This window comes from Pantherophis guttatus, chromosome 3 (genome assembly GCF_059756535.1).
Source record: "Pantherophis guttatus breed Tessera chromosome 3, ASM5975653v1, whole genome shotgun sequence".
NCBI lineage: Eukaryota > Metazoa > Chordata > Lepidosauria > Squamata > Colubridae > Pantherophis > Pantherophis guttatus.
In genome coordinates this window covers 204,443,835-204,460,800 of record NC_142065.1, presented here as the reverse complement: position 1 = coordinate 204,460,800, position 16,966 = coordinate 204,443,835, and the positions used below count along the sequence as shown (strand labels likewise).

The window sequence follows — 16,966 nt, the reverse complement described above, 5'->3', positions numbered from 1 at the left end:
AAAACAACATTTTAATTCTTTTAAATCATTAAATCGAACTGTGGTGAATTATCCTGCGGTGAGTTGGCCATGGTGTGACAAATGGATCATGACAAAATGGCTGTGGTGCGGGGTCCCATTCCGAGATGCTAAGAACCTAAGAAAGAGTGCAGAGAAGAACAACAAAGATGACGAAGGGTCTGGGGACTAAATCGTATGATGAACAGTTGAGGGAGGAGGTAGCTACGTCTAACTTATTGAAGAGAAGGATTGGGGAGTGGGGACATGATAACTGTCTTCCAATACTTGAGGGGATATCACAAAGAAGAGTGGATTGACTTATTCTCCAAAGCATCTGAGGCAGTGGTGAAATCCAAATATTTTACTACCGGTTCTGTGGGTGTGGCTTGGTGGGCATGACAGGGGAAGGATACTGCAAAATCCCCACTCTGGGATCAGCCAGAGGTGGTATTTGCCAGTTCTCCGAACTACTCAAAATTTCCGCTACCGGTTCTCCAGAACCTGCTGGATTTCACCCCTGATCTGAGGATAGGATAAGAAGTAAGGGGTGGAAGCTTCTTAAAGAGAGATCCACCTAGAAGTAAGGAGAAATTTTCTGACAGTGAGAACAATTAATCAATGGAATAGCTTGCCTCCTGGAGGTGTGGGTGCTCCATCACTGGAGTTTTCAAAAATAGAATGCATAATCATTTGACCAGGATGATATAAGGATGCCTATCTTGTTCTGGGATGGCCAACTTCATACATCTGGTTCATTTGTTCCAGAAATGAGCCAAAGGTGGAGATGAGATTAAAGGAGACATATGCACTAGTAGCCAAAATTGTGGAAACCTTTTGGGAAAAGTGTATTTTTGAGGTTTGATGGCTAAGAACACCACTTTTTTTTCACTTCAAGACAATCCTATTCCACTGCTGGAATGGGCTGGGAATAGCCCAGACCTTCACCCAATTGAAAAATCTATTGAGCCGACTAAAGAAACTTGTTAGTCAGAAGCGACCCAGCAATAAAACCCAGTTAATAGAAGCCATCATTCAATCTTGATTTCACATTATAACAGCTGCAGAACTAAAAGACTTGGTTCACTCCATGGGAAGACATTGTAAGGCCATAATTCATGCTGAAGGTTACCCAACTAAGTATTAACTGACATGGGGATCATTTTTGTATATCTCATTTTTTCTATGATGATCATTTTTGTATATCTCGTTTATTTTCTACGTGTTTCACTTTCCTTCTTTATACTGTAACTGCTATTCTAATAGCAAATCCTTCATAAAAGTTATTGCATTACCTTCTTGATTAAATTATCTTTCCATTGATATATAATTTTATGGTACTACTCCAAAAACAAAAACAAAAACAAAAAAAAAAGTGGTGTTATCAGCTAGTTTTAGAAAATATACTTTTCCCAAAAGGTTTCCACAATTTTGGCCATTACTGTGTAGAGAACATGTCTCCCTGTGCATGAAGGACAAGATTGTGCTAACCCATAACTGCATTTCTAGTGGGAACCTCCGCTAAAGCAGTGCAATTCACTGCTTGCTAATATGTTCTCTTCTGATTCTCCTTTCCTTGACAGGAAACACACCCTTACCTGCCCTCGTGACATTGCCACAGAGGCCTAACAGTGACAGCTTACCAAAGGTGAATTCCAGTAAGTACTTTTCTTTCGAGCGACCAAACATGGCATACATTTTGCAGGACTGTTCTCACAGATTCCACGCACGAAAAAAATACATCTTGATGCAGAAAAAAATTGCTACAAGACACCCCACCTCCTATTTTCACCTCTCAGTTTCCACATTTCCTATTCATCCCTTTTGTTCTGAGCTTCGCCTTCATTCCTGCCTCTTCTCCTTTTGTTCTGAGTCACCATGTGTGGGACTACTAAAAACATTTCAAGCTTCTAGTCCTTAAGCTTATTATCTGCGCCTGTGATATTACTTTAAATTGAAGAGCTCTGCTTGTTTGAGATACGGCCTGGCTTTACTACTTTTCGGCTGCAAAAGAAAAAAGGAAATTTTGTTCTGTCTGAATTTGGGCCTGGAAATAGCTTTTAGTTCCATCCGGCATTTCTACTTCTTCTGCTAACCTGATCAACAGGACTGGAAGAAAACAGATGATTTTTTTTTAAAAAAAGTTTAAAATCCCTTCCTTTAAAGGGCAAAGGGTCCATATTACAGGTAGTCCTCAACTTATGACCACAATTTTGAGCCCAAAATTCCAGTTGTTAAGTGAGATGTTTGTTAAGTGAATTTTGCCCCATTTTACAACCTTCAGCCCAAAATTTCTGTTGTTAAGCAAAACATTTGTTAAATGAATTTGGACCCATTTTACAATCTTTCTTTCCTCCGTCGTTAAGTGAATCATTGTAGTTGTCACATTACTAACACAGCTGTTAAGTGAATCCGGCTTCCCCATTGACTTTGCTTGTCAGAAGGTCACAAAAGGGTATCTCCATGACCCCGGGACACTGCAATGGTCATAAATATGAGTCGGATGCCGAGCATCTGAATTTTGATCATATGGCCATGGGGTCATACATGTGAAAAACAGTCATAAGTCCAGTGATGGGATCCTTCCAGTTTAACAACTGGTTTGGTGATTGCGCTGTCAGGGTTCCAAGTAACACCGCCAATGAAATCAAACTCCGAGGCTTGAAGTTCCTCAAAGTTAACTTTTATTAGAGATGTCATATTGGCATATCTGGGAAAACCTGAATCTGAAAGCTTCCGGGTTTTTTTCACCCACAAGAAAGTTCAAGAACTTGCCCACATCTCCCACATGTCCACCACAGCTCCAATCAATTCTGTTGAGGAATTCGCAGAGCAACCCCTGAGTGCACATGAAAAGCGATTGAGAGTAGTTAGGAAATAACATAGCCAACACACAGATACACTGAGTTGTGTTTACTTTCAGGAAATAGTAATAAGTCACAGTCCAATAAACAGTTCAGGTCATACACAGATAAAGGTCATACACAGATAAAGCAGTAGATGGTTAAACAATAGTCCAGGGATAATCCAGTAACAAAATCTTCTTACCAGTCGTTGTAGTCATACATGATAATCAGTTCTTCTACATTTGCAAACAGTAGCAAAAACACAGCAAAGAATCAGTAAAAGGAAGCAAAGAGAAACAAACCAGGTTTCTAGCTCCCTTTTGAGGACATTGGCTACAGAGCTAACCAATCAGGACACAGTATGATGCAATACAGCAGTCTTAAAGCAACATTGATGGTTTATTTATTGCCAACCCAACAAGTTAGGTAAAATCATTTCCTAACAAGTTCTTTCCCGAATATCCTCCAATTTCTTCTTTGCACAGCTGCCGGACACCATGGCCTTGAACCTCTCTTAGAGAAGTTTGTTATGACTATCTCTACTTCACTTATGCAATCCCCCCTCCCAACTTCCCACGGTATGATTGTGGCAGGCCTGGATCAGGTAATATGGTAATATGGTAATATCAGGTAATATGGCTTCCAGGCATGACATGCCCGCTTCACTGCATGCACACACGCAGTTCAATGAAAAATCACCTTCTGCGTTAGTGCTAGGGAATTAAAACTGCTGAAGTGTGGCAATCCGCTCTGCCACGCTAATCAGTTGTGAAGATAAAGGTAAGTAAAGTGCAGGGACGGGCCCAGCTGATACCGGTTCGCTCCCAGCTGATCGTTGGACTACCAGTTCACCCAAACCGGTCCAAACCAGTAGAATCCCACCCCTGCATAAGTCACATCTTTCAGTGCCATTGTAACAATCACTAAACAAATTGTTGTAAATCGAGGACTACCTATATATTTCTGAAACAGGACCATTGGTGAAGGAAACAGACGAAAGAAGATAAGATGCTAATAATATTGTAGGAGATTCAGGGCACAAATTCACACTTACACATAAGATACTCCTGTTCCAGTGTGTATCTGCATTGCAGGACACCTCTAGAAAAAACAGACAGGAGAAACTGCACAAATTTCAAGAAAATGTCTTCCCTGCATCTGTCTATGGAGCTTCTCAGTCATCCAGGTCATGGTTGTCCCAAAGGTGCCTTTTTTCCAAGAGGCAACTGGACTTTCTGGTTTTTCTTTGAAGACCTTTCACTCCTCATCCAAGAAGCTTCTTCAGCTCTGCTTAGGTTGAATTTAGTGGAATCGGCTGAATTCTCTGGACCGAAGAGGGGAGGTCAAAAGATCGGGTATCCAATTCCTTGTATAATTGCATTCTTCAGTCCGCTGACCCTATTAGCTCATATTCCTTTGAGGTTGTCTCGGCAAAGTTGGGCCCTTGAAAATGGCCCCTTTGAGTAGTGTTTACTCCCGTCCATTTCTTGGTCACTAAGTCAACAAGTGTCGCCAACAAATTTACAGTCTTAACATGGAAGATTCTATTTCAAGCAACTAATTGACCTGAAAGCTGAGCCTTCAGCTGCCCGTTTTCCTTGTTTTTGCTTTTCTTGGAATGGGCAACATTTATATTCAGTAATTACTTAACAAAGAGAGAGTCAGGGGGTGCAGCTATCCTGGCACAAAGCTGGCAGAACAGCAACAATATTTTTTTTTTTAAAAAAATATTTATTTATTAATTTTTATTTTTATTTTTTATTTTATTTTTTATTTATTTTTATATGCCGCCCTTCTCCGGAGACTCAGGGCGGCTTACAATGCATTAAGCAATAGCCTTCATACTTTTGTATATTTTATACAAAGTCAGCTCCCACAAACTGGTTCCTCATTTTACCCACCTTAGAAAGGATGGAAGGCTGAGTCGACCTTGAGCCTGGTGAGAATTGAACTCGCAGTAATTGCAGGCAACTGGATGTTAAATGCTACCTTAGGATGCATTAGCCTCCTACTCCACTCAGGCTCCTTTATATCCCACCTTTATTGTTTTTAGAAATAGCTCAGGGAACAGACATACCTAATACTCATTTCTCCTCCTATTTTCCCCATAACGCTACAACCCTGTGAGGTGGGTTCGGCTGGGACGGACGGGCCCAAAATCACAGAACTCACAGTCTCCTGGTGATTCGCCCAAATTCACCCAACAGGTTTTCATGGCTAAGGTGGGACTAGAATTCATAGTCACCTAGTGTACCTAGGTACACCCACATTGCACCAATTCTCCACGAGCTGCACTGGCTCCCTATTGGTCTCTGGTCACAATTCAAGGTGTTGGTTCTTACCTTTAAAGCTCTACATGGCTCAGGGGCAGGTTATCTTCGAGACCGCCTTCTACCGCATAGCTCCCAGCGACCGGTAAGATCCCACAGAGTTGGTCTCCTCCAGGTCCCGTCAGCTAAACAGTGCCGGCTGGCGGGCCCATGGTGGAGGGCCTTCTCTGTGGCTGCCCCAGCTCTCTGGAACCAATTACCTCCTGAGATCCATCCCCACCCTATTGGCCTTCCGAAAAGCGGTGAAGACTTGGCTTTTCCGGCAGGCCTGGGGCCGTTGATCTCGCTGTTGCGATCTGGCGAGATCCGGCCATGAATGGTGTGAATGGGTTTTAATTGTTTTTAATGTTTTTATATATGGTTTTTAAATGCATTGAGTCTTCGGAGAAAGGCCGCATACAAGTTGAACAAATAAATAAATAATTTTTCCATGGATCGTAGGAGATGTTTATCCCATAAATATTAGGTTCCTAAATATTAGGAACCAACCAACATATCAGCAAGAGTTAGCCTTTAAAGTGATCTCAAATTCATTCAGAGCTGAATTTCTAACGTGAAATTTGAACAGTCTTGGGTTGATTAAAAAAATCCATTTTTTCTCCCATTACGATATAGGGAGGTTGTCTTTGGAAAACATGGGGTGGGCTGAATTAGTACTATTAACATTGTAGTAATGTTCCAATTCTCTAAAAATTAGCTCTGCCAACCTTAAAGGGCTTGAACAGAAGATTCTACTATATTGCAAGGTTTAATTTGACTGGATTGTACCTCTTATCCATGACTGGATTGCTGTGTGATTTATAGAGTCAATGTTGTGTGGATAACTAACTTGTGGAATAGAATGTATGGTCCGCCTTGATAGGAGTAGAAACAACAACTGGAGCAGTTAGATTAAGTCTGCCATATTATCTTACTATTTGCTTTCAAGCTCAATAAGTACTGTATTTTTCGGAGTATAAGATGCTCTGGAGTATAAACGTACATTAGTTTTTGGGGAGGAAAACAAGAAAAAAAAATTCTGCCTCTGCCAACCAGCATCCATTGGTATTCATCTGGCTAGCGTCCTTGCAGCAAACAGCAAACAGCCTGGTAAGCTTCAGCATGTTATCGCAGCCTGATTCAGCACGAGCAGCTGATTGGCAATTGGATCAGCCTCCCAGAATACCACCAATCAGCTGTTCCAGGCTGCGGGGATTGCCACAGCCCATTGCCGCCTCTGTGTGTCATGTTTTCAGCCTCCGTGCTTCGCATTTTCGGCCTCCGCATGCCCCGTTTTTGGCCTCCGCACATCACATTTTCGGCTGGTTTCAGGTGGCAGGGATTACTGCCACTGCTGCTGCCGATCCCCGCTGCCTGGAACTGGCCAAAAATGTGACAGAGACCAAAAACGGGGCATGCAGAGGCCGAGAACACAATGCACGGAGGCCAAAAATGGCTAAAGGGTAGGGGCCAGCGAGTGGGTGGGGCTTCAGCAACATTCAATGCAGGGGTGGGTTCTACTTACCTTTACTACTGGTTTGCAATGGGGCCGCGTGCACATGCTCACTTCGCTCATGTGCGCGAACACGCTTCTGCGCATGCACAGAAGCTTTCTGATGACGTCGGGGTCGGTGGGAGGAGCCTCCCACCGGTTTTACTACCGGTTCTATAGAACCGGTCCGAACCGGGGGCAACCCACCACTGATTCGGTGTATAAGATGCACCACAATTTTCACCCACTTTTAGAGGGGGGAAAGTGCGTCTTATATTGCGAAAAGTACAGTAAGCATCTTGCAGTCCTTGGGTTTCATCCTGCCCCCAGCTCCTTTCTTGTGACCCCTGGAGCTCCTCAGAATTTCAGGTGAACAACCAACATGCCAATCCTGTCTTGTTTATTGATGACCAGTCCATGCCTGTTGTGGGTCTGAGACCACCGTTCTGGAACTCCAACCTTTGATAGAAGTAAGGACACCCATCACTGCAGTAAAATTCAACAGTGAAAAAAGCAAAGTTCTACATTTAGGGAAGAAAAACAAAATGCACAGGTACCGTATATGTGGTACCTTGATCAATAGTAGTAACTGCGAGAGGGATCTTGGAGTCCTAGTGGACAACCATTTAGATATGAGCCAACAGTGTGCAGCAGCTGCCAAAAAAGCCAACACAGTTCTGGGCTGCATAAACAGAGGGATAGAATCAACATCACGTGAAATGTTAATACCACTTTATAATGCCTTGGTAAGGCCACACTTGGAATATTGCATTCAGTTTTGGTTGCCATGATGTAAAAAAAGATGTGGAGACTCTAGAAAGAGTGCAGAGAAGAGCAACAAAGATGATTAGGGGACTGGAGGCTAAAACATATGAAGAACGGTTGAAGGAACTGGGTATGTCTAGTTTAATGAAAAGAAGGACTAGGGGAGACATGATAGCAGTGTTCCAATATCTCAGGGGCTGCCCTAAAGAAGAGGGAGTCAAGCTATTCTCCAAAGCACCTGAGGGCAGGACAAGAAGCAATGGGTGGAAACTAATCAAGGAGAGAAGCAACTTAGAACTAAGGATAAATTTCCTGACAGTGAGAACAATTAATCAATGGAACAACTTGCCTCCAGAAGCTGTGAATGCTCCAACACCTGACGTTTTTAAGAAGAGGTTGGATAACCATTTGTCTGAAGTGGTGTAGGGTTTCCTGCCTAAGCAGGGGGTTGGACTAGAAGACCTCCAAGGTCCCTTCCAACTCTGTTATTCTATTCTATTCTATTCTATTCTATTCTATTCTATTCTATTCTATTCTATTCTATTCTATTCTATTCTATTCTATTCTAAAATAAAAGTCTGAAGATTGGAGATAAAGATCAATTGTTGCCCTCCTTTTGCCAAATTTCAAATTTTACAGAATGCTACAGTCCCAGAGTTGGAGACACCATTGAGGTCATTGAATCCAACTCTTCGTTCACTGCAAGGATCCAAATGAAAGCATCTCTGAGTGATGTCAACACATCTGTTGAATGAAGTCTACCACCTCTTTGGGTCACTGGTTTCATTGTTGAACTGCTGTTAAAGCTAGGAAACTTTTCAAACCATCTATCAAAACTGTTTCCTGTAATTTAAATCTGATATGCAGTGTCTTGATCTCTGAAATTGTCAGCTGATGTCAGCAAAGAATTGTGGGAGTTGTAGTCCAAGCCATATAGAAAGCATCAAGTTGCCTGCTCTTGACTTTGAAAATTAAGTAGATCCTGATTAGCGGGGGACGCTTGCTTAACATAATAGCAAGTTCTCTTCCACATATATTGTTTCAAAGTAAGAATGAAGAGATGCATGCAGGAATGAAAAGCACTGTAGAAAAAGTAGCCTTAACCCCAAAGGCCAACCAACTACAAGGAAGTGGCCTTCGTGGGTTGACCATATGGAGATGGTCAGGGGATAACAGAAAACCAGAGGGAGTTTCCACTTCTGGCTTTTGAAGGTGTTTCTCTGAGACATTCACCGGGACCAAAAGACTGGTCAAATCTTGGAGATGAAAGCAAGAATTGAGAAGTCTTCTTTTGGTGCTTGGACTTGATGGCAGGTATACATTTTCTTCTCAACAATTTCCTTGTTCGTTTTGGCTTTCTTCCACCGAAGCATATAACTTGCTCATTGCTGGCACATGACTTTTTAATTTTAAACAGGCGTTGAGGGATGGAGAGCTGGAAAAAGAATAAGGCCATTGTCTCTGGAAGAGGCACAGCTACACCTGACCATCTCACCCCTGAAGTATGGGGAAATGATATATTTTTTTTCTACCTGGCTTCGGTTCAAGAATGTGTCAGAAAATGGAGTGGTTTTGGGAGCCGGACATCTCCTCACCTTCAAGATAAAGCTGTCTGTTTTTTTCTTTTGCCAGGAGAGATTCTTCTACAGGGTTGAAGAGATGTTGAAGGTCGCACAAGATATTTCTTCCTTTTCCCCCAAAAGACCCTGTAGGCTTCAGTTCTTTTACTGTGACCGAACCCAAACCCCATCTTGAAAAGATAACAGTCCAATACAAAGGATTTTACATTCATAATATTACACTCAACATATTAAAACCTGTTGCAGGAACTGGGTATGTCAAGTTTAATGAAAAGAAGGACTAGGACATGATAGCAGTGTTCCAATATCTCAGGGGCTGCCACAAAGAAGACGGAGTCAAGCACCTGAAGGCAAGACAATCGCATGACCCCGCATGACTGCAACTGTCATAAGTATGAACCTGAATTTTGATCACCTGACCATTAGCATGCTGCAACAGGCATAAGTGTGAAAAATGGTCATAAGTCGCTTTTTTCAGTGCCGTTCTAACTTCAAACGGTCACTGAACAAAGGGCTGTACGTTGACAACTACCTGCAAAGGCAAATTGTATTTAGGAGAGAAAAAAAATAGCAATAAACTTCTTGGGTTACTGACTGTTTTCCATAGGACATTTGCAAGAGGAGAAAGTAGATAGTTGTAAATAGATATCCGTTTGCTTCAAGAAAGACAAGAAGTGATTAAAATCTAAATGTTGGTTTTGGCTTCCTGCCTGTAGAGTTTGGATTCAAAAAAATGATTTCCAATGCTCACTTTGATACATTGCTCAGTTAAAATTAAAGCAAGGAAAAGTTTCTGTTTCTGGTTTGCTCCTCAGAGCTCAGTTCGCTCCCTGTTTAAATTTCGCAACAACTCTGAGGTAAATTCATCCAAGGAGTGACGGCCCAACCAAGGTCACACCGTTGGTTCTGTGGCAGACCTGAAATCCTTCCAGCCCCTTCCCTTGATAGCTCGTCAAGTATTGTATGTGATTCTTTGTCTTGAATCTAGTTTTCCTCTTCTGCTGTAATTAGATGCCATTTTCTATTAATTTCATGGCTGCTTCTGACAGCTCAGGCACATGTCGTCAGCCCTTCATTACTTGAGGGACACTTCCCCACCTCTCTCTGATCATGTAACCGGTTCAAAGTCATGAAGAATGCTAAGCATGATTCCTGAGGGAATCCAATCTCCCGGCCCAAGAGAAAAAAAGTTGACTTTTGATAAGGCTCAACTTCCAAGAGCAGAGAGGGAGAAGATTTGAGATTGGATGAAGGTTCAGGTTCCTTCTAAATTTAAGGAAACATTATTTGGGTTACCGAAGGGAATCAATCATCAGGAAATGATTCTCTTTGAGAAAGATCAGTTAGCTTACCAAGCTGATGAGAATTTGGGCTGTCATCTGTTGTACGTTAATTTGGGTGTTCCATACGTGCTAATTCAAAAGGCAACTGGATTTTCTTTTGTTTTTCCTTGAAAACATTTTGCTTCTCATCGAAAAAGCTTCCTCAGTTCTGACCGAATGGTGGAGAATGGAAGGATTTATATTCCTTGCAGTCATCTGGTCATTAGTCCTTTTTCTGAGAGTCGTTGAGGCCACTTGGAGGTTTATCTGTGCCCTCAGATAATGCAACTGGGAACTGGAAATATCCATAGGTGTTAAATTGGGAGGAAACCCCAGGTTGTTTAAGGGGACTTATTAATTTATGAAATTTAAGAGGAAACGGTGTTGAACTAAATATATGAGGAAAGTGCTTCTAAAGAACAATTGCTGCCATAAATGACTATTTTAAAAATATTTAAAATTGTTTGGAATTAATGAAGAAATGATATTTCTTTACCGAGATCTCATAGAGGCCATAATGGAACATTTTCACAACCTTCACCTAGATGTTATATAAAACTTTGACCTCCCAGAATGGCTGTGTGATATAGTGTTGGCTACTTAAAACAAAACTCTAGTGTCAGGGTTCTTACAGATGCTGTAATTAAATCATGAGCCTTGAGCCAAGCTTCAAAAGAAATCCAGTTATTTATTGGGAGCTTCATGTCGGCAGGTTCCCAAGTGAAGCCAGCTCTGACCCTACATAATTTATGCCCCAATTAAAACCCTGTTTCCCCCCCTCCACCCAGGGTGTGTCATTAATCACATTTGCCAATGGAGCAATTTTGTGGATTGTAAAGGTAACTCCCCTCTGGTTGCTGTGGGTAACCTTGGGATACAGCCTTGAGAGAGATAAGCATGGAATGTGAATCTGTCTTTGGCTGCCGTGCTGTTTCGCCGGTTTCCGATCCCCCTGGCCTATGGCAACTCAAGAGCAGGCCAGGGATGCTTTGCGAGTTGACATTGATTTTCTCTATGCAAAAACACGTTCTTTCTTTAAATAAAAGTACTCAGATGTGCCAACAAATGTCTTATTACACAGTCGTAAAATGTCAATCCCGTGGACTACTTTGGGATTACGTACTTCTTTTTCTCTAGAATGCACACAGGTCATCAAAAAAGGCAATTTTGTAACTGTGCCACCCCTCATGGTTCAAAAGCTGAATCCTTGTGTGATGGAGCTGTGCAAGTTTTATCAACGGTGCTTCTGTACCAGAGACCGGAGTTACTCAAGGGATCACGCTATGAGGTAAATCTAAAAATGGTCTCATCGAAGTTCTTAGTCAGGAATCTAGATATTACAAGTTGTGCAGATTCTCACAAGGGCGTTTTGTTTTGGTGAAGAGTTGAGTGATACACTCCTTCTAGGTTGATGCTTGAAGCAAGAGAGGTCCATGCTTTTCAGAAGAAAGCCAATTCCCCCATGTTGGTTTCTGGATCTTTATAGTCTCTCCTAAGCTTCCCCATCTTTTCTTATCAAACTTTGGTGAGATTGCCACAAAGCATGTCCTTTACCAGCTTTGGCTATCCCCATTGGACAATACCTTCTCTTGCATGTTCTCACCCTCAAGCATCAGGAAACTTCTAACATCTTCTAGAGTTCCCCAACCATAGTGTTCCAAACTAGACCAATGAGTAATGAGTAATGAGTGGATGATATATGAAGATACCAGACGTCACTGATGGAGAAATGGATCCAAAAATGGTTCTTCAGGGGAAAATCCATCCTTCTGGATTATCCAATTATCTCAACCGTCCTTCTGGATTACCCAATTATCTCAACCAGGCTCAGGGCATATGAGGGAAGTGAGTTAAGAATGTTTCCTTGCGTTTACATCAAAAAAATTCTAGACAAATCATTAGATATTTCTGCACCTGAAACTCTGGGTTTCAGAAACGTGAGGAAGAAGAGAACATCAGCTGATTTTTTATTTATTTTTTTTGCTTTAATTTATATGCCGCCCTTCTCCGGAGACTCAGGGCGGCTTACAATGCATTAAGCAATAGCCTTCATACTTTTGTATATTTATACAAAGTCAACTTATTGCCCCCACAAACTGGGTCCTCATTTCACCTACCTTTGAAAGGATGGAAGGCTGAGTCAACCTTGAGCCTGGCGAGATTCAAACTTGCAGTAATTGCAGGCAGCAGATGTTAATAACAGTGCATTAGTCCACCGTGCTACCAATTTGGCTACTTTAGATTTGATTTGATGGACTTAATACGATGACCTCCTTAAAAGGGATCTCATCAGATTTAATGAATGGGCAGTCATAGAACAAATGTGGTTCATATTTAATAAGTAGAAATCAAGCTTCCTCAGCTTGAGAGAACCAGGAAGACCAGGCAATTTCTTCGATCTATTTATTCATTCATTTACTTAGCTTTGCAGATGTTAATATGCCACCCCATTTCAGGGAGTGTGGTTTGCAATGCAGCACAAGCAAAACCAATAAGAATTAGTAACAAAACCATAAAATATATGAAGATAGCCCAGTCTACCCCGTATACTATAAACTAGTGATAATGAACCCAAACTGGACCGCACACGTGCATATGCGCGCTGGAGCACTGGAGCATGTGCACCGGCTAGCTGGTTTTTGGGTTTCCGGCGCTCCGGCACGTGCGAAGACCAGCTGGCCAGTGCACATGGACATACTGGAAACCCGAAGAGCATCTGCGATGTGTGCCACCTCTGGCACGCGTGCCATAGGTTCGCCATCCCAGCTATAAGCCAATAGGAACAAAATGTTATGACCATGCAAAGAAGTAAATAGGATGTCTCAAAGGTGCTGTTTTTCAAGAGGCAACTGGACTTCCTTGTTTTTCTTTGAAGACGTTTCACTTCTCATCCACGAATCTTCTTCAGCTCTGACTGGATTTTGGGGAATGGAAGGATTTATATTCCTTGCAGACAGCTGGTCATTGGCATCCTTTTATAGAGTCGTTGAGGCCACTTGGAGGTTTATCTCAGTGGTGAAATGTAAAATTTGTTACTACCGGTTCTGTGGGCGTGGCTTGGTGGGGGTTAATGTGACTGGGTGGGCATGGCCAACTTTTTTTTTTTTTTACTTTTAAAAGCATTTTTTCTACAACCTCTTCGGCTGAAGAGGTTGTAGAAAAAATGCTTTTAAAAGCCTCTGATGATCCCAGCTGAGTTTCCTGATCGTCAGAAGCTTTTTTTTTCTTTTAAAAGCATTTTTTCTACAACCTCTTCACCGAAGAAGTTATAAAAAAATGCTTTTAAAACGCTCTGATGATCAGGCAACTCAGCCGGGATCGTCAGAGCCTTTTAAAAGCATTTTTTAAATAACCTCTTTGGCCGAAGAGGTTGTAGAAAAAATGCTTTTAAAAGCCTCTGATGATCCCAGCTGAGCCGCACGATCATCAGAGGCTTTTTTTAAAAAAAACTTTTAAAAGCATTGTTTTGGCCAAAGAGGTTGTGATGATGATCGCACAGCTCTGATGATCGCATGGCTCAGCTGGGCATGGGGTGTGGGGCAGGGATTTTTGCTACCAGTTCTCTGAACCACCTGCCTCCATCGCTACCGGATCGGGCGATCCGGTCTGAACCGGGACCATTTCATCCCTGGTTTATCTGTGTCCTCAGGATCACCTGAGTGGTGGTAATGGGTATGGCGCATTCTTGGAACTGCTGAAAGGACTGTGTTGTGGAGCTGTGCTTTATGCAGGATGTTTCTCTGTCCTGTGTCCCTTCGCTGTTGAAGGATGAGTCTGTGTTGTCTACATCTCAAACTGAAGTGCAAATGGTTCCTGTAGCCTGCAATTTTTTTGTTCACGCTCCCGCACCATTTGAAGGATGTTCATCCCAAAGAGCAAAGCTAAAGGTCTATGGAGAATCTCAGTGTTATGACCTGGACAGTCCTTTCAGCAGTTCCATTTGCACCACTCAGTTGACCCCGAGGACAGAGACAAACCTCCAAGTGACCTCAACGACTCTCTAAAAGAATGCAAATGACCAGCTGTCTTGCAAGGAGTATGAATCCTTCCATTCCCCACCATCCAGTCAGATTTGAAGAAGCATCTTGGATGAGAAGTGAAACGTCTTCAAAGAAAAAACAAGAAAGTCCAGTTGCCTCTTGAAAAAGCACCTTTGGGACAACCAGAGCCTTGGTACTACAGTGGTTTAAAGCACCCTGTTATTAACACAGCTGCCTGCAATTTACTGCTGGTTCGAATCTCTCCAAGGCTCAAGGTTGACTCAGCCTTCCATCCTTTCTAAGGTAGGTTAAATGAGGACCCAGTTTGTGGGGGCAATAAGCTGACTTTGTATAAATATACAAAAGTATGAAGGCTATTGCTTAACGCACTGTAACCCGCCCTGAGTCTCCGGAGAAGGGCGGCATATAAATCAAATTAAAAAAAAAAAAACAAAAAACCATGACCTGGATGATTGAGAGTCTCCATAGATAATAGGATATCAGGATATAAATATGTGGGAATTCACAACAAGCTTCCCATATATTCCAAAGACGCGATAATACAGTAGTGGCCAAAATTGTGGAAACCTTTTGGGAAAAGTGTATTTTTGAGGTTTGATGGCTAATAACATCACTTTTTTTGGAGTTTCAAGGTAATCCTATTCTGCTGCTGGAATGGCCTGGGAATAGCCCAGACCTTCACCCAATTGAAAATCTAGGGAGCTGACTAAAGAAACTTGTTAGTCAGAAGCGACCCAGCAATAAAACCCAGTTAATAGAAGCCATCATTCAATCTTGGTTTCACATTATAACAGCTGCAGAACTAAAAGGCTTGGTTCACTCCATGGGAAGACATTGTAAGGACGTAATTCATGGTAAAGGTTACCCAACTAAGGATTAACTGACATGGTGATAATTTTGGTATATCTCGTTTTTTCTATGGTGATCATTTTTGTATATCACGTTTTTTCTACGTGTTTCACTTTTCTTCTTTATACTGTAACTGTTGAGGACCCAGTTTGTGGGGGCAATAAGCTGACTTTGTATAAATATACAAAAGAATGAAGGCTATTGCTTAACGCATTGTAAGCCGCCCTGAGTCTCCGGAGAAGGGCGGCATATAAATCAAATTTAAAAAAAAAATTAAATAAAAAAAATTAAAAAAAACTTGCTAGTCGAATAGCAAATCCTTCAGAAAAGTTATTGCATTATGTTCTTGATTAAATTATCTTTCCATTGATATATAATTTTATGGCACTACTCCAAAAAAAGAAAAGAAAAGAAAGAAGTGGTGTTATTAGCTAGTTTTAGAAAATACACTTTTCCCAAAAGGTTTCGACAATTTTGGCTACTGCTGAAGATACTATGTTCTCCCCTATCTAATATGTGTTTTGTCAGCCACATTCTATGTGCAACAATCAGACACTTTGGTTGTTGTGTGTGAGAGATTTGTATTATTGTCTACTCTCCATATTTCCCATCTGAGTAACACAGCTGAATTTTAGCCTGATGGAAATATAACTAAATTTTGTTGCAGGGATCTGTAAGATTAACCAATTAAGATTGGTTATTTTCTTCCTGAATTTTTTTTCTTTTTTTTCTTTTTGTCTTTTCGGAAAGTGCAAAACAGCTAGGTCTCTAAATCCAGCGTTCCTAGGTACTGAATTTATCACCCAATAATTTTATCGTGAGCTTAGCAAGGAAATTACCATACGGGTTTTCATCTCAGAAGCAATAGAATAGGAGAAATAACAAGGCCTCAGAGAGAATGCAGGAAAAAAACTAAAATGAACTTACGTTCCAATAAAATGCATCGGGGAACTAAAAGGAAAGGAAGCATTGAAGCTTGTGGTTTCAGTAGCCCTGGAATAAGAATTGATTTGGAAAAGCCCTTAAGATTTTGTATTACTTATTGCTCAGTATTGAAAACAATGTTTTGGAAGTCATTTTTGGAAGTCAAGGATGCTTGTTACTTGGCACACGTGCCGGAAGCAGCATGTGGAGCCATCTCTCCAGGCATGTGAGCCATCACTCGTTGCTTTTTGGGGTTTCAGCGCTCCAGCCAGCTGGTCTTCGTGTGCGTGGGAGCACCGGAAGCTGGAAAAGCAGCAGCCCGGTGCACATGCGTGCGCCGAGTGGCTGCTCTTCTGGTTTCTGACACGCGCATGCACACTGACCACATGGTCTTCCGGGTTCTGGTGCTGGCAAGCTGGTCTTCACGCATGTGGGAGCGCTGGAAACCGGAAGAGCAGCAGCCCGGTGCACATGCGTGTGCCGGACGGCTGCTCCAGGGGTGGAATCCAGCAGGTTTTGACAGGTTCTGGAGAACCGATAGCAGAAATTTTGAGTAGTCTGGAGAACTGGCACATACCACCTCTGGCTGGCCCCAGAGAGGAGTGGGAATGGAGATTTTGCAATATCCTTCCCCCAGGAGGGGAGGGAATGGGGATTTTGCAATATCCTTCCCCCATAAGTGGGGTGGGAATGGGGATTTTGCAGTATCCTTCCCCTGGAGTGGGATGGGAATGGAGATTTTGCAATATTCTTCCCCCAGGATTGGGGAGGGAATGGGGATTTTGCAGTATCCTTCCCCTGGAGTGGGGTGGGAATGGAGATTTTGCAATATCCTTCCCCCAGGAGTGGGGAGGGAATGGAGATTTTGCAATATCCTTCGC

General features: G+C 42.1%; 1 protein-coding gene across 1 annotated transcript in view; it reads left to right on the top strand.

Moving 5' to 3' along the window:
- Positions 1-16,966, top strand: part of LOC117675807 (otoconin-90) — an 87,544-nt gene that overhangs the window by 20,705 nt on the left and 49,873 nt on the right. The window contains exon 10 of the mRNA XM_087890762.1: positions 1,581-1,655. Within this exon, the coding sequence (XP_087746888.1) occupies positions 1,581-1,655 (75 nt within the window). The remainder of the gene's footprint in view (positions 1-1,580; positions 1,656-16,966) is intronic.